Source organism: Podarcis cretensis, assembly GCF_951804945.1.
Source record: "Podarcis cretensis genome assembly, chromosome: 16".
NCBI lineage: Eukaryota > Metazoa > Chordata > Lepidosauria > Squamata > Lacertidae > Podarcis > Podarcis cretensis.
In genome coordinates, this window is record NC_137186.1 from 35,171,031 (window position 1) to 35,195,585 (window position 24,555).

The 24,555-nt window shown below is 44.5% G+C and overlaps 1 protein-coding gene across 21 annotated transcripts in view; it reads right to left on the bottom strand.

Moving 5' to 3' along the window:
- The window catches only part of EP400 (E1A binding protein p400), a 77,868-nt gene that overhangs the window by 25,311 nt on the left and 28,002 nt on the right, over positions 1 to 24,555 (bottom strand). For 14 of the 21 annotated variants that reach the window (XM_079956256.1, XM_079956259.1, XM_079956255.1 and 11 more), the window contains 21 exons: positions 23,307 to 23,500; positions 22,462 to 22,639; positions 22,190 to 22,326; positions 18,650 to 18,819; positions 17,722 to 17,896; positions 17,460 to 17,596; positions 16,345 to 16,531; positions 15,264 to 15,430; positions 14,471 to 14,637; positions 12,610 to 12,867; positions 10,926 to 11,090; positions 10,340 to 10,504; positions 9,417 to 9,514; positions 7,971 to 8,269; positions 7,034 to 7,236; positions 6,734 to 6,903; positions 5,475 to 5,671; positions 4,792 to 4,903; positions 3,838 to 3,981; positions 2,069 to 2,230; positions 1,011 to 1,094 (listed from right to left, as the gene is read on the bottom strand). In XM_079956256.1, the coding sequence (XP_079812382.1) occupies positions 1,011 to 1,094; positions 2,069 to 2,230; positions 3,838 to 3,981; positions 4,792 to 4,903; positions 5,475 to 5,671; positions 6,734 to 6,903; positions 7,034 to 7,236; positions 7,971 to 8,269; positions 9,417 to 9,514; positions 10,340 to 10,504; positions 10,926 to 11,090; positions 12,610 to 12,867; positions 14,471 to 14,637; positions 15,264 to 15,430; positions 16,345 to 16,531; positions 17,460 to 17,596; positions 17,722 to 17,896; positions 18,650 to 18,819; positions 22,190 to 22,326; positions 22,462 to 22,639; positions 23,307 to 23,500 (3,569 nt within the window). The remainder of the gene's footprint in view (positions 1 to 1,010; positions 1,095 to 2,068; positions 2,231 to 3,837; positions 3,982 to 4,791; positions 4,904 to 5,474; positions 5,672 to 6,733; positions 6,904 to 7,033; positions 7,237 to 7,970; positions 8,270 to 9,416; positions 9,515 to 10,339; positions 10,505 to 10,925; positions 11,091 to 12,609; positions 12,868 to 14,470; positions 14,638 to 15,263; positions 15,431 to 16,344; positions 16,532 to 17,459; positions 17,597 to 17,721; positions 17,897 to 18,649; positions 18,820 to 22,189; positions 22,327 to 22,461; positions 22,640 to 23,306; positions 23,501 to 24,555) is intronic. The other 7 variants (XM_079956258.1, XM_079956261.1, XM_079956251.1 and 4 more) reach the window with 3 other exon arrangements.

Below are 24,555 nucleotides of genomic sequence, written 5' to 3' on the forward strand. Positions count from 1 at the left end.
CCTCCCGGCAATCTAAATTATACTAGGCTGAAGTAATTAGGAGGGGATTTTTGCGTGGAAAGACCGAGAGCTCCGTTCTGGTATTCAAAACAATCTTGTGGGCTCAGAATCCTTTAATTCTAAGTGCACAGCTGTTACATCAAGAGCCAGTTGGTGGATATCCAGGTTCTGCTACAACTACTACAACAACAACAACAACAATAATAATTTATTATATGTACCCCGCCCATCTGGCTGGGTTTCCCCAGCCACTCTGGGCAGCTTCCAACAAAGACCAAAAATACACTAAGATGTCACACATTAAAAACTTCCCTGAACAGGGCTGCCTTCAGATGTCTTCTGAATGTCAGGTAGCTGTTTATCTCTTTGACATCTGATGGGAGGGTGTTCCACAGGGTGGGTGCCACCACCAAGAAGGCCCTCTGCCTGGTTCCCTGTAGCTTTACTTCTTACAATGAGGGAACCGCAAGAAGGCCCTCGGCGCTGGACCTCAAAAGCCCAACAAAGTAGATCCCACAAGTTTGCCCACCCCTGAGCTAATTATTTCAGAGGCAATGATTTCCAGGGTGGAAATAACTATTATATTTATATACAGTATGTGTGTGTGCATATTTAGGTGCCACAAGATGTACCATGGCATAAGCTTTCATGGGCTACAGAAATAAAAATGTCACTCTCTCTTGTCTTTTTTTAAAAAAAATATATATCCTGGGTCTTCTAAGCATCTTCTGTAGCTTTTGCTTTTGTTCACATCAAGTCCTTACAGATGCTTTGCTGCATAATACTGTAAGAGCAGAAGAAGGCCTCCCACAGTACTTTATGTGCCCTTAGGAATCTGCTCAGGCCAGATCCCTCAGTGGCCAGGCTGTAATGTGACTTTGAACTGGGGTAAGACCTCTTGCTTGCCTGGATGGGGAGCGCGGTATGTCTGGCCACACACACCAAGGGCATGCACCCCCAACCCCCCAAAAGGTTACTGCTGTAGAAGTGACTGCATATACATGCCATACCTCATTTTCCTTCAGTTCACTATCATCAGTGGAAACATGGAAGAGCTCTAGATAATTCAAAGCGTACTTTTCAATTGGGGTGAGCTGAGAGAAGATACAAAGAAGTAATTATCCGACAAAGAGTACGTCAATGCTTCCTCTAGGGACTACCAAACCATAAATGCAATAAGCACGTCCAATTAACCAGCCAACAGATTTAAGTGCATTACTTTTAACAGATGTGTTTGTAAAAAAAAAAAACATGGCAAGAATCATCTTAGAAAATGAACCTCTCCTCCTTCTCTCTTGTCAAGGGCAGAAGGCTTTTCTAAGATTGTTCTTGTTTTTAGAAGAAGAGTTTGGACTTGATATCCTGCTTTATCACTACCCGAAGGAATCTCAAAGCAGCTAACATTCTCCTTTCCCTTCCTCCCCCACAACAAACACTCTCTGAGGTGAGTGGGGCTGAGAGACCTTAGATAAGCGTGACTAGCCCAAGGTCACCCAGCAGCTGCATGTGGAGGAGCGGAGACACGAACCCGGTTGACCAGATTACGAGTCTACCGCTCTTAACCACTACACCACACTGGCATTAGAGACAAATGTGTACCTCACAAACAAAAGTGTGCTTCCTGCTTCAAAACGGTTGCTTCTGCTCATTTGGAAAATGATTCATCAAATTAGCTGTCATTTCCCTCAATTAACTAACAGCCTTAATAATAAGTTCCAAAGCAATTCAGACAACTTAGGTACAGTTGGCATTTTCCACAGGAAGTTACTGCGTATACAAAGTTATTGATCAATCTAACTGATTTAATCTACACTAGCCTTATCCTGACGTGCTCTGGTCCACGGGGTCATAAAGAGTCGGAAACGACTAAACGACAAAACAACAACAAGCCTTCCCCAACCTAGTACCCTCTAGATGCTGTTGGATCCCACCACACTTGACCACTGGCCATGCTGGCAGGGGCTGATGGGAGCTGGGAATGAACTATACCTGGGAAGCGCCACATTGTGGAAGGTTGGTTTGCAATGCTCTAAAGATACCTTCAACTGTTAATGTAAAGCAAGTGTACCTGATCCACAACAGCAACCAACTCCTGCAGCTGAGAAGGCTCATCAAGATACTGGGACTTGCCGATTTCAGAAATGAGAGGTTCCAAAGCTGATTCAGTCTTTGAGACCTGAATGCATGTGTTCAACTCCTCCTCCTCTTCTCGCTCTGTACTTTTGAGAGCCTTTTTAAAACACACAAAAGGTGTTTTTTTGTATAAATGCAGCGGCACATCCATCACATTTTTAAAAAAGTTATTCTGATAAGAAAACCAATTTTTTATCAGTTAAATAAATTGAGCAAATTAAGGCAATTTCTACTGCTATTCATAGGTAAGGAAGTTGTAAGAGATTGTTCAGCCTGGCACTCGGAGCAATGGAAATCTCATACTCACTTTACCTGTGAGATAGGTGGGGTGAGAGAGACTGACTGGTCCAGTGTCACTTAGCAAGTCTCAAGGCTCAGGAAGAATCTGAACCCAAGTCTCCAACATTCTGGTCTAACACTTAACCACTGTGCCACATGGGCTCTCAAGGTAGATATGTGCAGGGCACTTGTTTGTTGAATAGTGAATTATTCACTTGGGTTATATGGAAGTATTCTTGCATAGAAAAGGCCTTCTAGATTTTGCAGTAATAATTAGGAATTTGGGGAAAATGTGATGCTTTGACTAAAGGGCATACAACCTCCCCAACTCCACCCTAGACAAGGGCTGCATTCCCTTGAGAGTAATCTGTAATTTGTAATTGGACTAATTAATCCAGGATAAAGACATCCCATTTCAGTCTTCACTGTGGCTCCCTCAGACCCCTAATACGATGCAGGTCTACTCAAAACTAAGCCCCATTTTTAAAAAATCTCATTTATAAAAACCCCAAAATCTCAGAAGCCCACTTTGCAGTAACTAAAGCAGGGTTTTTAGTGTTGCTGCTGCCACTGATCTACGAAATAGAATCTATATCAAGATATGACAGGCACCCCCTATCTGGGCTTTCTGGAAACAACTGGAAGACATTTTTGTTCCCACAGGCTTTCCCAGTTGGATAAATGAGTCCTTGCTGTATCTATTCCATAGGGTTTTAGTTTTATCTTAAATGCATCTGCTGTCTCTAAGCTTTCAACTGGTTCCTGCAGTTGTTATTGTACGTTGCCTTAAGACGACTGTATAGGAGATCAACAGCTAAATGATGATGATGGCAGTTATCAATGGCTGTATGCTTTTATTTAATAAAATACTATGGCATGCAGTTGTTCTCAAACTATATGAGGGGAGACATCAAAGAGGCATGAAAAATCAGGGAGGGAGGAACTCTGATGGGATGGGAGAATGCGGCAGCTTCAAGAGGTGTAGGAGGCTGCATAAAATGCAGCCAAGTTGCAGACATCCCTCCTGTGGTGTAAGCAGTACATCCCATGTTAGGTTTCTATCATATAGTTGCAGGCAACCTTAATGTTGTGCAGAACCAGTGAACATTTGCATCATGCAAATACTTCACCCTATTCATCTCCTAAATGTGCTGAAATACTGCACCCAGAGAAAGAGGAGGAGAGAATATATGTATTATTAAAAGGCTTAAATAGCTCTCAGGGGAAGTAGTGTATTACCTACATGAATAGTTTATAAGCTTTCAAGAAACCTTTAAAAGAAATGATTCAGAAGATTAAAAAAAGAAGATGACATGATTATTCTGAAGGGAGCACTTGGAAAGTCCCAAAAGGCAATCAAAACAGTTCTGCCACACAGTTATATATCCTCTTTTATTTCTGTTCAAATTATTTGTGCTTAATTACCTCTATAAAAGGTCGTGCAACCTTAGGAGATATGGTTTCAGCCGGGGAGGGCTCCTGTGTAAGCATCACAAATTCTTCAGCCTTCACGCGGAAGCCAGAGTCCTCCATTGGAGAATGAACCTCAAAGAGTTCCTGAATCGTTTGCTGTGGAAGGAGGGGAAATACGTCTCATATCAAGCTCCTGAAGAAGTGTCAATTTATTTATGCTCCCCCCCAATTGTAACTTAACTCAGGGCCAGATTTCTATCCGAAGGAGGAACAAAAGGAATGTCTCCTCACCCCACAGCACTCCATTAACAGTTCTCTTTGAAGGGGAGGGATTTGAGGCCAAAAGAAATAAAAATTGACACACCTACTCCTTCATTCATTAACAAAATACAGATGCTGCTACTGGCCAGGATTTGGGAAATCAGTTCAGAGGGGATCAGAGAGGCTGGGTCTGAAACCTAACACCACCGAGACACTCTAGCTACTGATGCACTGTGCAAAGTACCCTCAGCATTTTCTCAGATTCACAAAAGACACAATGAGCAGAAACTCTCCTCAATGAGGTCAAACTAATAAGTGCATCTTTTTCTCCATTTCCTTTCTTATGATTAAACTATGTGGGTGGAGAGTAGAAGAAAAGCTGTAGCCATCAGATACCATGATCAACACTCTCCACCAAATCTGCTATGAAGTCCCAGTTGCTTTGAAGCTGGCAGGACTAGGAGGCTCCGCCTACTCCGAGGGGTCAAGCATTTGCATAGTCCTCCCACCTTTCAAAGCCAAGTTGGAGCAGCCCAATCCTAAATAACCTCCATGATGAAAGCCAATTAGAAGTCCTGCTAGTTGTGTCTCAAGACAACAATAAAGCCTCAGGAGCCGATGCTTTGAAACAAAGGGTATAAAGTATTTGGGGAAACAAGGAAGGTTTCTTGATAAAATTATTATACTTATTAAAAATATATATACCTGTGTTAAAAAGGCCATAGAATAGTCGTTTCCCTGAGCTGCTACTTCTCGGATCAAATCCTTAGTGCCATTTTTTAAGAGCTTCTCTTCTACTGAATTTCCACTGACAAGCCTAGAGAAGAAACCAAGGAGATGTACCAAAACCTTAAAGCTGAGAGCAAAATGAGAATAGCCAGAACAGACTGAATTTACTGAGTAGTCAAGATTAGAAAATGGTTTTTAGGCAATGTTTTATTGCTGGGCATGTTAGCAGAGCAAAGATGACTGCTCTAGGACATAATCATTTATCTACTACATATTTTGAAAAGTCCTTTGTTCACTATGGACACCCTTCACAACCAAATTTTGCATCATGATTATTGGGATCAAGAAGCAGGTTCTCTTCTATGTTTGAATACAGACAGATGCCATATTGAATCAACATGACAGACTAATCTTTCAAAAATGCACTGCTTCCTTCCTTCCTTAGAACTCCCAAGTGATGGTGTGCGCAAATCTGTTAAGATTATCACAAAATATGGGCAACATCTGTCCTCTTTAGATGACATGATGAAGTTATGGTATCAGGAATCTCCGGAGCACAAATAGCCTCTGTCGTGCCTACCATGGGCAAGGCTGCACGTTGCCAATCTCACTAGAGGAACCATTTTCTATTTGTAGAACAGCTACTTTGCAGGCATCACCTGTAGATGTGGATGTCTTTGCATCTGCCAATTCTGTCACACCATTCCTGAGCCTTAGCATCCATCACTGGATTTAAATCGTTGTCATAAAACACAACGGTGTCAGCCTCCACAAGGTTGACACCCGTGGAGCGGCTGTGTGAAGAAAGAATTGCACAGAAGATGCGCTTGTCTCTGTTGAAAGTCTTCATCAGTTCCTTGATCAGAAAAGAGGGGTGGGGAGGAAAAGCATCACAGACCATAAGGCATTTAGCACTCACTGTTGAGATGACAAGTATCACATTACTTATTCTCAGGGCAGACACCTTTGTCACACATGGGATCAAGTGCTGGGCCACCCTATCTGATTGGATGTGGTGTTCAGAATCTAAAAAACGTATATACAGAGCATACAGAGATCCCTGCTACCCGGGCTGCACAGGGAGCCAGACAGGAAGGAACTGAAGAGAGGTTTCCCTCCCATGTGGATGTACAGTAAGTACACTTTACATAAGACCTGCCAAGTGGAACAAGTGGGAGGGGCAAACCATCCAAGGATCCCCTCCTCCCTGTGGGAAAATTGATGCAGTACTCAGAACCACCAAATAGCTTTTGAGAACAAATGAGCAACAAACAAAGACAGAGACTGAAAATCAGAAGCAAGAAATAAATAAAAAGTGATAGCAAACTATTTAGAGAAGGAGTGAAGTGCTCTTTACTGGGCAAGGTAAAGCGTTAAACCGATGAGGAGCTACCACGGAGCTGGATAGATACAGTGGTGCCTTGCAAGACGAAAAGAATCCGTTCCGCGAGTCTCTTCGTCTAGCTGTTTTTTCGTCTTGTGAAGCAAGCCCATTGGCGGATTAGCGCTATTAGCGGCTTAGCGGCTTTTAGCGGCTTAGCAGATAAGCTGCTTAGCGGCTTAGAAAAAGGGGGGGGGAGGAAAAAAAACCGCAGGAACTCGCAATACATTTTCGTCTTGCAAAGCAAGCCCATAGGAAATTCATTTTGCGAAGCACCTCCAAAACGGAAAACTCTTTCGTCTAGCGAGTTTTCCGTCTTGTGAGGCATTCGTCTTGCGGGGCACCACTGTACTAAACTCATGATTCATTGTCTCTCTTGGGCAAGTGGGGATGGACGTAACCCACTTAACTCCCATTGCCCCTGACCATTCACTGTGCTGACTGGAAGTTGGGAGTCCAGCAGCATCCATTGGGCACCAGGTTAGCCACCCCTCGTATAAAGAATGAGATGGAGGGATTGCTCCACGTAAAGTTTACCTGCCGCTCTTCCTGATTAGCACACTCATCAATCCTCACGTAGGTGAAGAAATGGAAATTCAAGAAGAGCTCCAAGATGTCTAGCATGAGGATCATCTGGGACAAGATCAGCACCCGGCGTCCTTCCGACTTCAGCTTCTGAAGCAAGACCGCCAGGGCTTCCAGCTTGCCTAAATTTTGTAAAATAAGAAAGTGTAAAGCCTTCCCACAGAACATTTGCCCGATTCCAGGTCCTACACAATCCAACCAAAAGGAAAAAAAGAAAAGAAAGAAAATAAATAAAAAAAGATTCTCCTCTACCTGCATCGTACTGAACAAGTCGGAGATCAGGAAACTGAAGCAATTGTGGGGTGGTGAGTTGCTGCAGCTGACTCAAGTAAGGTGAGGCTGCCTCTTTTAGACGGTGCCTGAGTAGTTTCATTCTATGGCTGTACAAAGGAGGAAGCCTTGCCATGTGCAAAGATGGAGGAGCAGCCACTGCAGATGGCAGCACACAGAGCAGCCTGGGAAACAAAAAGCAGACACGTGGCTAAGTACTTTGGATATATTAATCATTGCATGGTGGCCTTGTTACCGTATTTTTCGCCCTATAGGACGCACTTTTTCCCCTCCAAAAATGAAGGGGAAATGTGGGTGCGTCCTATGGGGCGAATACAGGCTTTCGCTGAAGCCTGGGGAGCGAGAGGCTCTCGCTCTCCAGGCTTCAGGAAGCTCTGTGCAACCCTCCGGAGCCTGGCGCAAAGCCGCGTCGGCCTCCGGAGGGTCGCGCAGAGCTGCCTGTGCTCCCGGGCTCCGTGCAGCTCTGCGCGACCCTCCGGAGCCTGGCGCCTAGCCGCACCAGCCTCTGGAGGGTCGCGCAGAATTGCCTGCGCTCCCAGAGCGCTCCAGAGGCCGGCGCGGCTCCCTAGCCTTGCGGGTAGCAGGCTCTTCTGGGGGCTGGGGTCGGGGGAAGCTCGGGCTTCCCCTGCGCCAGCCCTGTGCCTGGGGGGGGGGAAATATTTTTTTTTCTTTATTTCCCCCCCCCCAAAAAAAAAAACTAGGTGCGTCCTATAGGGCGGTGCATCCTATGGGGCGAAAAATACGGTAAATACAGAACCAGCAGCCTAGATTCTCATTCTGGTCTCTTTCAAAGGGGTGGCATGGCTGGGGAAGAGGAACATGAGAGGTGGCTGAAGGCAGGCTTCTGCTCCAGCGGCAGCTTCAGGATCAAGAGCAAGGGAAACATTCCAGTGATCACCTGTTAACAGCATCCCTCAGAGAGTCCTGCTGCTGCTCCAGTGTCCGTGTCATCCCCTGCAGTGGATCACTGTGGTCCCAAGAGGGATTCGACGAGAGGAGACAGTTTGCAAAACCAGCCCAGCTCCATTTGCTGCCTCCAGCGGAAAACTGAGGGGTCATCTTTCTGTCCCCCACTAGAGAACAAATTCTCATGAGGTCCTGGCCATACACCGGTGCTCTGGAACAGCGGCGCTCATTGCAAGAAAAGATGCGGTCAAGGCGCTCCTTTAGAATCCTGTTTTTTTCCTCAAACGACTCCTTTGTAATAAAAATTTGAAAAAAACCACAAGAAAAAGTGTATACCATGGGCAGAATGCTTTAAAATCAGAACTATAAAGAGTTCAAAGTCTGTTACTTGACTACAATCCTAAAATCACTTACCCCAGAGTAAGTCCCACTGAATTCAATGTGTCTTAATTCCAAGCAAAGATGCATAAGAATGCAACTGCATATTTACCCCAAAGCAAAGGGATCTCTCCCCCCCCCCTTTTTTTTTTTTGGCACAACCTCCAACAAAACAGTTCTGATTCATACAGCTATATGCTAGCATCCCTACTGGAGCGCTCTGTAGATTCTGTTCCAGAATAATCAATTAAATCCCCCCATTCTGCTCTACTTCTATTAAATTAAATTCTGTAAGGTTATAGTCTACATTTTAGTCTTAAGCATAAATTTAGCAGGTGGGGGCATAATTCAGTAGCAGTGTACATGTATAGCATACTGAAGCTCCCAGATTCAGTTTCCCAGCACCTTCCATTAAAAAAAGGTCTCAGGGAAAAGGGAAGGGCCAAGAACTCTTCCTGAGACCCCAGAAAACTGCTGCCAGTCAGAGCAGACAATACTGAGCCAGATGGTCTAACAGTATAAAAGGCAGCTAGTTACAATCATCTATTTTGTTGATACTGAAAATTATACAGCTTCCAAATCAGACAGAAGGTATTTTCCTTTATTATTTTTTTGTTTAATACATAGCTTCCCTTTCATATTTCTGTGGGTACCTTTCATTGTCCCTCTTTCAAAAATCAAATTTCACCATTTAATTTTTGAAAGTGAGCCAAGCTGCATTTTTTCCTTCTCCATACTTAAAATATGTTCATAACCTCTCCAATCTGCCAAAAGTTGCTTCTACATAATTAAAGGTGGGGTTCACTTCTTTACAAGCCCAATTTATATCAAAAGTAATTCACCTGCAGGAGAGCATCTGTATCTGTAGCCACACACACCCCACACTTGGGGAGTAGAAGCTACAACATACAACTTTGTTGACAAGCAAAATAAAGTGGAAAAATCAAAGAGCTAAATATTGCAACTTCATTTATTTTCACTTTTCAGTCCTCGAAGGAATTGAAAGGGAAGCTATTTCATCTGACAACTGAACGCACACAGTAAAAATCAGTAAAAGTACCTGTGAGTGTCCTCCGTGAATAAGGCCAGGTTTTAAAGATGACGCCGAGTCCCCCGAAGCTAAATTAGTACCACCCATTGTTCTACCTAGAACACACACTTAAAGATAAACCATGTGTTTATACATCCCAAATACACTCTTTACAAAGGACTTCAAGCTACTACAAGCCGTAACATGCCACACGCCACCCAAGGCAATTCCAAGGCCAGCCTTGCATTTAACCACATGCCTGGTTGCCACAGGGAACAAGGAATTGTAGACCGTGCAGGTCGGCAGGTGGGAGGACAGACATTCTGTGCCTCTTCTACCACTAGCTAGCCTACTTCGTTTAGATGCTGTGTTGGGGAGAAGAAAAAGTCTGCTCCTGCAGCACACCTGGTGTAGGAAACTAAATGAGCTGCTGTAAGAGGTGCAGAATACTCTACTTCTCCTCTGCCAGCCCACTGCATTTCTAGCATGCAATTTTATTTTATTTTATTTGTACCATCCCTTGGGGGACTACTCCTGTCGTGAATAAACCATAGTTTATGGCGATGTCCAAACACAGCTTCTATGGTAGGGGAAAATGATTACCTGGGGGAGGTGGTATTCAACTTGCAGGAGACACCAAGGAGGGAGAATGGGGCAAGGGTGCAGAGAGGAAGAGCTGTTTCCTGAATTTTAGGGTGTGGGAGTTGATGTAAAAAGCTGACCGCAGAGAAACAGCTCCAGTTGAGAGCCCTGCAGGCTTGCAGATGCAAGTCTAGGGATAGGGAAGTAATCGCATCTGCTTCATCCAATTGAAATCATTTCCCCTATTTACTTATGGGATGGGGATGGGGAGGGAACATAGGAAGGCAGAAAGGCCAGAAAATCCCCATATGGTTTTAAAAATCTGCTTCTTAAAATGTCCCAGAGGTAGACATGCAGGAAAGAGCCCCTACCTTGCTGCGCTACTGCCGGAGCTGGCAAGCCAGCCGGATGCTGGTTTCCCAAAGCGTTCAGAGCGTTTTGAACAGTCCCCGCCGGAGACACTGTCTGCATGACTACCGGGCCCTGAGGCCGCAAGTACTGCTGCCCAGGAGCTGACACAATTTGTAGAACGCTGCCTGCGTTGGTAGAAATTGAAACATAAGAGGTCATAAACTGATCCAAAAATTAACAAGGAAAAAACCCGCCACCAGTTTTCTTTTTTACACCATGCATCACAAAAGCAGGCAAGCCTAAACCTTCCAAGTCTCTTGAGTTATCCTTAAAATGCAGGTAATAAAAGTGACAATGCCACATGACTCTTTCCTCCTCCCCCCGGGAAAAAAAATCCAACTACTTTTCTTAGCCCATGGATGGGTAAGCTGTGGCTCTTTCAGAAGTTCTTGGACTCCAATTCCCTACAGCCCCAGACGGCATAGTGAATGGACAGAGATGATGCAAGCCGTCATACCCAACGTGGGTATATTGTGTGCATGAGAGAGTGTGCATTTGGAAAGGGAGAGAGAGATGCGCTCTTTTGAAATTAGGTTTGTACAATACCTTGCAGCTGCAGAGGTTGTCCTGCAGTGAGCTGGCGAAGCTGACTGTGGGATAAAGTAAATTTATTCCCCTGAAACTGCAGCGTCACAGGAGTCTCTGGCTGAGCAATTCTGCCCTGTGCACCTGCAATGGATGCCAACTGGGCTATCTTTACCACTTCGCCACCTGGAGGAGGGGGAGGAACAGAACCACACATTAAGGGGAGGGGCTGCCTTCCAAACAGTCTTTGTCCTCACTCCAGTTAGTAAAACTGATGCTGAAGCTGCTCCCATGCAGAATTATACATAGTGCAGAGGGGGAAAAGTGTCATATAAAAGTTCCACAGGTACTGCTTGCATACAGGGGGTGAACAAATAGGTTTCTTTTGTTTTGTTTTAATGTAGAACAACGCAGGGGGTTGCGGTGTGTAGAAGTTACCCTTCCATTTTTGCAGGAAACAACAGCAACCTGAAAAAACTCATGTGACACTTTGTAAACCAGAGAGTAGAAAGTCATTAAGCGGGACTCCACTGCCTTTTCAAAAGCAAAACGCATTCAAGGGACGCCAAGAATTTCAGCAGGACTGTCAGTGTTTAGTGACTTGGCTGAAGCAATTTTGTTTCCAGTACTCCCTGCCTGTAAGCCTTTTTCATAGAAAGCAACAAACAGGAAGGTAACAAATCAAGAATAATAAATCATTATCGTGCCTGTGGTAGAACTTTCACTGAAAGCATTTTATAATGCATTTTCAAAATGTGCCAAGTTTGTTTCACATCAGTTCCATGATCTACTTAATTCAAAAAACTGCATTGTTAAACTATGGTTGTTGGGGTTTTTTAAACAGGTGATTAGGGTGTCTCAGAACAGATTTAAAGTAATGATAACACCAATCATAAAATAATTTAGGTCAACTGGAAAAATATTCGCAACAGGCTTTTTTAAATCTGAAAGCATAGCTTCAATGTACTGAGAAAGCTCCAAATAAAAAATTCACCTGAATTTCTGGATCCGAGTCACCATGGATCTTTGAACTTTTGCAAAGGCAGTTTATTCCCCCAGGGATGAAAACATTAGTATATCAGTGCTCAATAATCTCTAGACATGCTTGTAGGCAGTGCACATACAATCTGAATCGTTCCCCTCCCCATTCCACCTAACAGCTGCATTTTTCGCCTCCAAGGAAGTCGAGAGGCCTTCTTAGCAGGATGAAGTTAGTGTTTTCAAAAAAAGAAAGAAAAAAAGAAAGAAAAGAGAGTCAAATTAGGAAGAGGAGAGCTTTGCAGGAAAGAAAAAAGGCAGGGGGAGTAGAAGTTGTTTCCGGGTCCAAAAGAAGTCTGGCCAGCGAAGAAAACATGCAGAAATGAAGAGATTAAGTTGACACCGCTAATGTTATGTCCACAGCATTTTTTCCCCCTTCTATTATATTTTTTTCTTATCCAAATTTGGGACCTTTCTCCATGGTCATATAAGCAGTGGAAAACAGTGAGCAAGGCTACTCAGAGTGAGGGGGGGGGAGTTGTGTTTAAAAAAAGAAAAACAAAAAAACCACAAAACAAGCCACCACAACAAAATCATTCTGTACACATTTTTTTTAGGGTGCCTAATAACTTAACCTCAGGGAAGCTTTGGAAACAAAATAAAAATTAAAAAGTGGGAGAAACCTGTAGAGGGGAGGTGGGGTGGGGTGGGGAGTTGGGGCACTTACTAGGCAACCGTGCCTGAGCCTGAGAGGTCAATACCAGCCTCTGAGGCAGCACACTCTGTTGGATGGTGTGCGGGGGGGCCTGTGGCTGGGCCTGGCCTAGCTGTAAGGCCTGCACAGTGGTCTGACCCCGCAGTTTCGCAGGATTGGCCGGGCTAGTTGCTGCTGTGAAGGTCACTGCTGGCTGCTGTCTTGGAGGAGCACTGATGGAAGACTGAGTTGTCTGAAACTGTGGAGCTGCGGAGGAGACGGCTGCGGAGGCTGCAATCAATAAGGTTGGGTTGTGCAAGCTGTTAGATTCAGTCCGCTTTTTAAGGGTTATAGCATTGGAGATTTTTTTTGTAATTAAAAAAACAAAACAAAACAGCTTTTAGGTACAGAAGTGCTGCAAAATCCTCTGTTTTCACAGGCTATAACACAACAACCAGCAACGTAAATACCAACTGGGTCACAGAAGTCATGGAAAACTACATGTGTTATCAATTAGGCCCGCCTGCTCATTATACACACACACACACACACACACACACATACACGCAACTTTAGGTGGTCACAAAATCATCAACCGGCTATTAGTTTGTTTCCACAGCCGTTAGTATTGTAGGACGTGGGGTTCTTGAGCTGTGCCAAAGATGAGCTGCTCGGACAAAATCTAATACAAAAATCAAAGATCCCGATGAACAAATTGGAATTATGCCCCCGCCCCACTGTCAGTATAACTAAGTCTGATAAAATCTTACAGTGCTCATTCTCCGAGCTGATGGAAACACCGGGGGAGTGGAGGAATATGGCGCAAGCCTTCCAGGACTTTGCAAGCAAAAAGAGTGCAGGCTTTAATATCCTGCATTAGAAATCTCTTCTCCCCCCCCCCCCATGCATATGGCATCATGCTTCCCAGGGCAGTGAAGGTGAAAACAGCATACTAAAGATCAGCATCTTAAGAAGAGCCCTGCTGGATTAGGCCAAAGGCCCATCTAGTCCAACGTCTTGTTCTCATGGCAGCAATCCTGGTGCCTATGGAAACCCCACAAACACAACCTGAGCACAACAACTCTCTTCCCAGCAACTGGTATTCAGAGGCCTTAATGTTCTTCTCACCTCAAGGGTTCATTGCACATGGAAAACTAGCACATCAGCAAACAGACTAGGCTAGAATCCTTTTTCTCAATGTGACAAGGAGCTCTTGCCATGGGAAAGCATTAAAAAAAAAAAAACCCACAGTTCGCTAAGCATATCCTAATATTGGCATAGCCCCCAAAGAACTGTTATCATGGTAGTATATTTGTCCCATTAACTGGTTCAAAAGCTTTCAGAGAGAAGCTCGTGAAAAATCGTGGAGTGGTCTCCGCTTGATCTCAAAACGAACTGTTGTGTAGGCAAAAGCCTATGGTGCATCGTTTTTCAGGTGGCAGGAGAGGTCAGCACCCACAAAAAAGTGGTGTGGTCAGGACATAGCTTAAATCTCTTCTCAGGGAGGCTCACCTCACATTTTGAGTACCACAACTGCATGCAACTAAGAGCCAATTTCAAACTGCTAAAACAGGACCCTGCTTAGGTTGGAAGGCAGCAAACCTAAGTCAAATACTTCGCATTTCACACACAAAAATTCCCCGTCAACCTATTTTGGGCAGTTTTCTGATGGCGTGGTAAACACAGGAGAGAGTGATGAACAGAGTTTGAGAGGAAGCACTTACACCATGACAACTGTGTTAAATTTCATCCTGATCCACTCAGTGCACAGCTTTAACCTGGCAGTTTAATTGAAAGAAATGGCCATACTTGTAGTCAGGTGGGAGGACAATTTCAATTTATCAGACTGGTATATGACAATCTGAGACCGAGAAGAAAACTAGAGTGGCAATACCTTTCGTACCTTGATTTGCAGACACTGTAGCTACAGGTGACCTTCCACGCACTTGCCCCTGTTGAGCCACCGTAGCTGTCGTCACTGTGCGTTGTTGCACTTGAGCACTGGGGAAAGCCGCAATTCTGCCTTCAGGCTTCTGCCCATATTGAACGGGTTGGAACAACCTGAAAAGGTTGGGCGTTACTTCATTATTACCTCCTCCCACAAGCACAACACTAACAAAACCCCGTTCTGAATTACAGTTTTGGACAACAGAACAGAAGCACTTGCATAGCTTAAAAGTACCGTATTTTTCGCCCCATAGGACGCACCGCCCCATAAGATGCACCTAGTTTGGGGGGGGGAATAAAGAAACAAAATTTATTTTCCCCCCCCCCAGGCGCAGGGCTGGTGTGGGGGAAGCCCCAGCCCCCAGAACAGGCTGCTGCCTGCAAGCCTTGGGAGCCCGGCAGGACCGCCCGCCGGGCAGTCTAAAATCATTTCACTGTCCAGCAGAACGCTCAGTAAAACCCATGTAAACTAATTGCATTACTCCCAATGTTAGCTTCCCTTTCTTCTCCTTCCATCTGTACCTCACCCTCTGCATCTGCTCCACTAGACTCCCCCCCCCCCAGCACTCTGGAGTACATTTTTGGGGCACACATGCAGGGGGGTGTTCCCTCCCTTCAGAAATAATTTCAAACCAGCAGCGACAGAAGCCATTAAACAGTCAAATGCCCAGCTCAATGCCTCAACTGAATAGCTGCTCAAATTAAATGGGTTTTCCAGGCTTGTTTTAAAAGCTGCATACCTGCTTGGCTTCAACTTCACTGGATTAGGCCTTGGGGGAGGTAGAGGAGAGGTGTATATTTCCTCAATGAGCTTTCTGGTCACTTTTTGCTTTGGCAGCACTTGTGACTCATACAGAGTCATTTTATTCTCAATCCCAATCAAATCAAAGAGACTCAGGTCCGTATCCTATAGGTAGACAAAGAGAAATTTAAAGCATTAGTACCACTCATCCGACGTTATCGTTTATAACCTACTCTTCTGTTCACAAAACAAAACAAACCCAAGAAACATCAATGAAATAATAATTTAAATGTTTAAAACCCACCAAGTTAGTTGCTTGAAGTATTTTGGGGGGCACCTTTCCAGACAAACTTGTCAAGGCAGCGTACCACATTATATGAAGAACCATTACAATTCCACACATTCAAAAATTCAAACAGTTAATGAGGGGCCTAATTAAAAAATATTAAAAAGTGACAGGCTGCCTGAATAGAAATTGTTTTCAATTTCTGTATTAAAAGCAACAGTGAATCTTCATAGGGAGAGTGCTGGATCCTGATCTCTGAGTGACTGCCACTGAATTCTATGGATGAGGCCAGTTCCCAACATTGTGCTACTAACTATCTGATGAAGATGCCATGCTGTTCTGTGTAGACAGAAGCAGGCTTGTAAAGATCACCCTCTACAATGCCCTTGAGTAAAGCAGGAATGGTCATAAAACAGATAATTGAATGGTCGGTCTGTGAGCACTTAAAAAAGGATGCTGAGATTACTAAGATCCAGCATGGGTTTCACAAAAACAAGTCATGCCAGATGAATCTCTCTTCTTCTTCTTTTAAAATAGAGTTACAAGCTTGTCAAAGTTTGGTCTTGCTGTTCTCCCCTCCCGTCACTGCGCACGCAAGGCAGTATGTGGCCTGCAGGTTCCATGTCAAAGTACTCTTGCAGTCCACTTGGTACGAAACGTTGGACCACCCTGCTCCAGATGCTGCTGAACTACAACTCCCATCATCCTTGTTCCATACTAGCAGGGGCTGATGGGAGTCCAAGAACATCCACAGAGCCACAGCTTCCCAATCCCTGTCCACTGTTTGACTCACCTTCCAAACGTCACGTTCAAGTGCTTTTAAGACCAGTGAAGCAGTTCTATACTGCAGTGTCTCTGAGACATAGGAGGAACTGGAGAGCCGAGGGTTTATCAGATCAGGATGGTTGCAGATCTTCTGCAGCTGCATCAGAACATGAAGAACGCTGACAAAATGCCCACTTTTTAGAGCATCTTGGGTTCTGCCAAAGGAAAGAAGCATGTCAACTTGAATCAAATGTTAAGAAAGCCCCATGAAACATCCTTCATCGCTCAAACCAGTGTTTTATGGCTGTGGTGCAGATTCTCAAACGTTAATTTATTACACAGTACTTGTATCCCACTTTTCTTTGGAAAGCTCAAAGAAGCTTACATGAGACACAAGTCAGCCTCCCATCAATACACTAATCAGATCCACAGCAGCTTAGCTTAAGCAATTCTGCAACAGTGGGCACTCTTCCTAGATCTGTAGTGAAGGCATTTTTAACACAGGTGCACATTCCATACTGCAAGTCTCCACACCTGATGACTGAAGAGATGCAGCCCATTCTACCTCATTCTGAGCATGTGTTGACCAGGACTCACATGATTCAATTATAGTTCTAAAAGCTACGTTAAAATTGTAGCTAGGACTCCTTTCCCCCCCAACCCTTGCTACAATACAGACTAAATTCTGACTTAATATGCCATAATATACATGAGTTATGTGTGCTCTTTGCAGCCAGTCTGTTCCTCCTTTCACACAAAAAGCTAAGCAAACCAGGATATCACTAGTCAACCATACTTTCCTGTTACATGCAAACCACCTAGGTTTGCTTAAAGGCTTCCCAAATGAGTAAGATTCAGAATCCAATTTTTAAACCATGTTTCTGAATCTGGCTCATTTAGAAGTCCTCAACCACACTTCCTAGTTTGAATGCAACATGAAATTATGATTCCTGGTTCATTTTGCAGCTTGCACAGGAAGAGGAATAAAGCAGCAACAAGGCTTTCTGTGCAGGTGCTTACAACTAAACTACATCCTATTATTTTAAGGTGGCTAAAGAGTTGGTTAGCACATTAAACGCAATCTGAAATTTCTGCATTGTGAACTGCATAACCGACATGTTCAACAAGTTGCATATCTCATACCCCCGCTGCAGAATGACATCTTCATACATCAGTTTTTGTCTGTTTGAAAGCCGACACTTAAGCACGTGCTCATATTTTTTGGTTAGCTGCTTTTCAACATCTCTTTTTGATCTTCGCAAAATAAACGGCTGGATCATCTGGGGGCGGGTGAAAATAGAAAAACCAAGTTAACATAAATATTGTATTCATTAAATTAAACCATATTACTAAAGCGAAGCTGGGAGAGCCATGCATGCGCTCAGACCAAAGTCAGGTCACTCACTCGGTGTAACCTGATGACAAGTTTGTGGCAGTAATCCTGATTCTCCTCATTGGCTGCTTTTACTGGGAAATCCAGGTAAGGTTTGGAGATTCCTGGAATCAGGAAGTGCACCATGGTCCACAATTCCATCAATGTGTTGTGCAGAGGTGTATCAATTAGGAGCAAGCGGTGCTGGCTGTGAAGAACAGTTCAAAATGCTATGAAGGGACAGTTATCCCACTGGTGTCCATCTAGCAATTTACTAGAACTAGTAAATAAAATCAAGAGGGGGGGAAACCCCACACAGGTAAAAAGGAAACACATTCAGGCCCCAGTTAAGACCAGGAATTAACAATAAAGTTGTCATGTGATTATCTATGCCTGGCTTAGGTTTCCCTTAGAAATAGCAACTGCAATTGGGTTCCCCAATTAGAACTGACACAACAACTACTCCCATTTTCTTGACAAAAATTACACTGTCCAGCTGCTACTTGACTGCAAAGGTGCCAACACGCCCCCTCTCCGCATGCTGTGGTTCAGATCTATCTCCCTGCAGCTGTCTTCAGAACAGACAATCACATGGCAAAGATGTAATCTGGCCCTGGCCTTAGATGTTATTTTGAGAACTCAGTCTGATGGGAGCAAGTCTTCAGCTTATGTTCATCTGCACTCCAAACTCTCATGTAAGACAGTAGTGTCCTGTGCCACTGAATGCTGTGCTCACCTGTACTTGGGATATCCCATTTAGCAATTTCACCCCCCCCTTTCAACCCACAGATTTCTTCCTGGCCCAAACAAGGATCACACAGCCACCATGGCCAACTGTCAGGAATAATGGGAACTGAAGTTGTTCAACAATATCTGCAGGACCACAGGCTACCCGCCACTGTCCTAGACCAACATAAAGCACTATGAAGTGCAAGGTGCAAGACTTCTACATGTGTCAGACCTGCGGAGACTGAAAAGTGCTTCCCAGTGTTTCTCCGTCATGTTTTTGATCTGTTGCATCTCATCAACAATGAGGTACTTCCATCGCATCTTTGTGAAGGCTTGGTGGCCTTTGAAGAGCTGCTTGTAGGATGTGATGCACACATTGAAGCGGTTGGGTTCCATCCACTCCTGCAAAAAATGAGGGAGGGAGATAACTATGCTTGTCAAAACTTACAGGCAGAAGACAGAACTTCCCAAGCCTATGGCTTTATTCAAAACAAGGGCATTCATACAGTTATACCTAGTAGCAGGCAGGCAAGATGGATGAAGAGCAAGGGGGTGGTGAATAACAGTCTTTTGGCTGCTCCCCCTTTGAGACAACTTGAGGATTTCCCCTGGCCTTTTCTTTCCAGAAATCTCACTGCACTTTAAAGCATACTTGCTAAACCACTAAGCATTTAGTACAGTGTTAGAGAGAGTAATGATTTTTTATTTTTACTGGTCCCTTTGGATTCGATTGACAATGTTCACTGGTTTTTATTATTGCATCTTATTGCTCTGTTCTAAGCTGCCTTGAGGATGTTCATTTAAATAAATATCCATCAGCATGCAATACACTTTCTTCCCTCAGGGAGGCCCCTGCTCTTTAGACTCTGCAAAGGGATGGGGAATTCTTGCAGCAGCTCCTTCCCAATGAACTGCAGCTTCTCCAGGCAACAACAAATAAGCAGGATCTACCTGGCAAAGGGGGCCATTGAGCCCAGGGATAAGAGAACAAGTTTTGCAAACTGATTGCAAACTGATTCCCTAGCTGAAAAGATACCAGACAGAAAGGCTAGGAAAGACCTTTGCCAGTGCTCTTGAAGAGAGCTACTGCCAATCACAGTAATGAACTGTTAAGTCTTACAGAATAAAGGCACCTTCATATGTTCGTATTGTATTTTCTTGCTAAGGCCCCTGACGAATGTAAGGAAAGCGAAAAACACCCAGATTTGGTACAAGAAATCATGCCCATGTGGCCTGCCTTCTCAAGATTCTGACTTGAATTCTGACTTGAGAGCAAGGAAGAGAAAAGTCCTGGCTACCTCAAAGGCTAAATAATTTGTTGTTTAATAAGGTTGCAAACCCAAATCAAAGTCCCTGTTGAGGTGTGCAGCTCCATAGATAAAACAGGAACATGGAAAGCTACCTTACACCAAACTGCCTTAGCAATGACAAACCTAGACAGCATCTTAAAAAGCAGACACATCACCTTGCCAACAAAGTTAAAGCTATGGTTTTCCCAGTAGTGATGTATGGAAGTGAGAGCTGGACCATAAAGAAGGCTGATCGCCAAATAATTGATGCTTTTGAATTATGGTGCTGGAGGAGACTCTTGAGAGTCCCATGGACTGCAAGAAGATCAAACCTCTCCATTCTTAAGGAAATCAGCCCTGAGTGCTCACTGGAAGGACAGATCCTGAAGCTGAAGCTCCACCTCATGAGAAGAGAAGACTCCCTGGAAAAGACCCTGATGTTGGGAAAGACTGAGGGCACAAGAAGAAGGGGATGACAGAGGACGAGATGGTTGGACAGTGTTCTCAAAGCTACCAGCATGAGTTTAACCAAACTGCAGGAGGCAGTGGAAGACAGGAGTGCCTGACGTGCTCTGGTCCATGGGGTCACAAAGAGTCGGACAGGAATAAACGACTAAACAACAACAAAATCTAGCTCAATCTTGTCTATACTGACACACAGGGGCTCCCAGGGTTTTCAGACCTTCGGAACCCTCCATGGAGATGCTGTGGACTGAACTCCAGGCCTTCTGTAATTTGCTCTATGCGGGGCTGCCCTTGAAGCTGTCCCAGAAACTCCAGCGGGTACAGAATGCTGCAGCGAGGCTCCTCACGGGGTCTCTGCCATGGGAGCATATTCACCCAGTGCTTTTCAAGCTGCACTGGCTCCCGGTGGAGTACAGGGTCAGATTTAAGGTGCTGCTTTTGACCTTTAAAGCCCTTCACAGCCTAGGACCCTCGTACCTACGGGACCGCCTCTCCTGGTATGCCCCACGGAGAGCCTCAAGGTCCATAAATAACAACACCCTAGTGGTTCCGGGCCCTAAGGAAGTTAGATTAGCTTCAACCAGAGCCAGGGCCTTTTCAACTCTGGCTCCGGCCTGGTGGAACGCTCTGCCTCATGAGACCAGGGCCCTGCAGGATCTGATTTCTTTCCGCAGGGCCTGCAAGACAGAGTTGTTCCGCCTGGCCTTTGGCTTGGAGCCAATTTGATTCCCTCCCTCCCTCTCTTTCTTTTTTCTTTTCCTTCTCCTCCTGCGATGAGGCTACATTTTAATATTTTAATGTTCCATTATTTTAATGTTGTATTTTATTTTTGTTTTTAAGTTGTAATCATTCATCTTGTTTTTATTATTGCTTGTAAGCCACTCTGAGCCCGGCCTTGGCTGGGGAGGGCGGGGTATAAATAAAAAATTATTATTATTATTATTATTGTTCTGCGTGCAATGTACATATTCTACAACTGAACTACTGACCCTTCCTCTTGATCTAAACTACTACAGGGAATCTCCTGCAAGGAGCCAAATTCACCAATACTTAATTAAGTGCTGCTCTGAGCAACTCTAAGGAAGGTGTGGTGGGGATATAAATGCAACCAATTTATTTTCTTATTGCACTTATATCCCACCTTTTTCTCCAAGGATCTCATGGTTCTCCTGCTCCTCATTTAATCCCCACAACAACCATGCAAGGTAGGTTAGGCTGAGAGGCGGTGCTGACCCAAGGTCACCCAGTGAGCTTCACAGCCACACCGTCCACGGCCAGATTGGGGAATGTGGACTGTGTCTCACAACAGGGGTCAGAAGAGGCCTTCAGGTCAATGGAAGGCAGTTATCTCTGTGAGCTGGCACCATTTGTGCTCAACAGCTACTCAAATGCCTCATCCTTCTGGTGCATGGGTAGGGAACCTGTCTCAGCCTAAGGGCCACTTTTCCTTCTTTGCAATCCTCTGGAGGCAAATTGCATGTGGCGGGCATGGCCAGAGGCAAATGTGGGCAACAAATGTGAATTTTTGCCTTTGTACTGCATGCTAGTTTCTACACATACTTACACACCCTTCTGTATCCTCTATCCAGGTAAGCAAGGGGCATTATCAGATTTCAAGGAGACATTTCAGCTAAGCAAAACTACATAGTGATCCAGTTAAGGATTGAGCCCTGGGAAGGAGATCTGACCTGCGGAGATTTCCAAAGGCTAGAGGCCTGAAGGGACACATTTGTCTGCAAGGTCTGATGCTCCCCCACTCCTCCTTTACAGGCAAAAGCCTGGAACCTGGGGTGTGACATCCAACTGCCAGGGGCCAAAAGAGCCTGAAATGTACATACACTATTCCTAATATATTGCACATATATTTTGGATTTTAATTTTTGTAAGCTACTTGCTTGCTAAGCCAATCTCAGCTGGAAGATGGGGCATAGCTATAGTGAATGAGAAATATAGGTGGAATTTTGCTCAGCCGTCAGATGTTGAATTATTTTTTAAAAAATATCTTCAGAGTGCTGTACCTGTCTTTTTGTTCGAAGTTCTTGCTGGCTGCCAATGTAGAGCAGGATTTTCAACCCAGGGCACCATCGCTTCAGTTCAAGCTCCCACTTCAGTATATTACAACTCCGAACAACAATGAGATGAGGGCCCCAGTCACCTGGTAAAGGGAAGAGAAGGAGAGGGATGTAGGAGAGCTGTTCACTTCTGAGGAGCCCAACGCTGGCATGAAAGCCAGCCCTGGACCATTTCCCATTTCAGTAAATAGTAGCTGCAAAGCAGAGGGCAGGCTTACCCTCATTACACGCCAGATGTGCAAAAAAGGCAATAACTTGCACCGTTTTGCCAAGCCCGGCTTCATCTGCCAAAATGCCATTGAGATTCTTCTTGTACAGCTTGGCAAGCCAGTCCAATCCGATCTTCTGGTACTCTCGAAGGGAGCCGTACAAGAGGGGAGGAGTGTTGTATTTAACCTGCAACAAAATGACATGCAGCCCCACACTTTAAAAACTTCCAAGATTCCTTCACAGGACAACCAGCAGCTTTTTACTAAAGTAGTAAAGTTTATTTCTAAAGATCTAGACAAATTTTCCCCTTCTCAAACAGAATTAGTAGTAGTATACCGCCCTTCATCCTCAGATCTCAGAGCAGTTCACAAAGAACTTGTCTTGGATGCCGGTGGATATTTGTTTTTTAAAATATGGGGCAATTCTGTTTAGCCTACCGCCACTTTCTATCTAGCAGCATTACCCCCACCACTGCAGAATTCTTTCATAATACAAATGTTAAAGGAATTCCAGGGGCATTCAAATGGTCAATTGAACAAAAATGACACCTTCATATCAATTCTTAGGCTTCCACGGAGGAAACAGTTTTGTAAGATTGCTGAGCATTCAAACTAAAGATCACTTTTACACTCGTACAACTATGGATTCGGGGGGGGTGTTGCAAGAAGAAAGCAGCAGATAGGAGCAGTTAAGACAGCAATCTTGTGCACACTTATCTGGGGGGGAAAGTGTCGTTAAACATAGCAGGTCTCACTTCTGAGCCAATGAGTTTAGAACTGCACTGCAAGAATGCGGTGGGGACATCTCTACATGCAGTCAACTGTTTGCCACAAATGGAACAGAAAATACTTACCGAAGTTGTGATCCGGGCGCTGCCTTTTGGCAAAAGCGCTTCTGCTGCAGCCGCTACCTCTGCAATGTCCCTCCCGTGTTTCTTAGTAGGAACTGCTCTCTCAGCGCCCTTATACTGATCAATGCTAAGGAGAGAATCGATCAGGATAACTTCCTTCTGGACACTCTCCCTTTCAGCTGTGTGGTCTTCCATCTCTGACAAAACAATACACCAAACAATCAATTTTGCACAGGCAGAATCGTCAGAATAACACCTGACACGTTAAAATATTTCTGCACATACTAGAATCCAAGACACTGAATCCAGGTGAGAATGGGATCATAAACAATAACCCAGTGACCTAGATCAGGAAAGGGTAACCTGTGACCCTCCAGATGTTTTGGAGAGACCAACTTCCATATACAGCTCAACTAGCACAGCCAATAGGCAAGGCTGGTGGAAGTTGGGAGCCCCAAAAGTGGGCCACAGGTTATCTACCCCGCCTGGTTTAGATGGCATTCCATCTCAGCATGCAGGCCTTCAGGAGACAGCATGAAGCCGTTCCACTGTCAGGAAATATAGTGCAGAGCTGGTCTTGGATTCAAATCCATGCTCTTCCACAAGGCTCACTGGGTGGCCTTGAGAAAGTCAGTCTTTCTCAGACTAACTCACCTCTTAAAAGTTGCTGCACTTCTAAACAAAACAATCAAGAGAACAAAATAAAATTTAAACAGCAGGATTGTGAAAGGGCCTCTGGAAAAGGCTGGCACATGCACACACCCCGCACTGCCCTGCCACTGAGAAAAAAAGGAAGAAATCATGCTTTGTTAAGTAACGCAGCCTGATCACTTCCTGTGGCGGCCACCAACTAAACAAAAATGCATGGGACAAATGCACACTGACTGTAGGGATCTTGTGCACATGAGTACGTCCAATCCCTGTTAACATGCATAACTGAGGAAAGATTGCTAATTGTTTACACATGCTTTGAATTCTCTTCTATCCTTTGTCTTCCTCCCCTGCAACCTTCCTAACGTTAAAGCGTGGGCAAATACGCTGTTGGTGTATTGTAGCAGTTTAAGAACGAATATGCCCTTATAGTTCAAATTTATAAGGTCGCAACTAGGTGGCCTTAAACAAGACTCTCATACAGTGGTGCCTCGCAAGACGAAATTAATTCGTTCCGCGAGTTGCTTCGTCTTGCGATTTTTTCGTCTTGCGGAGTGCGGATTCCCCAGGTATTAACGGTTTTACGAAAAAGGAAGCAAAC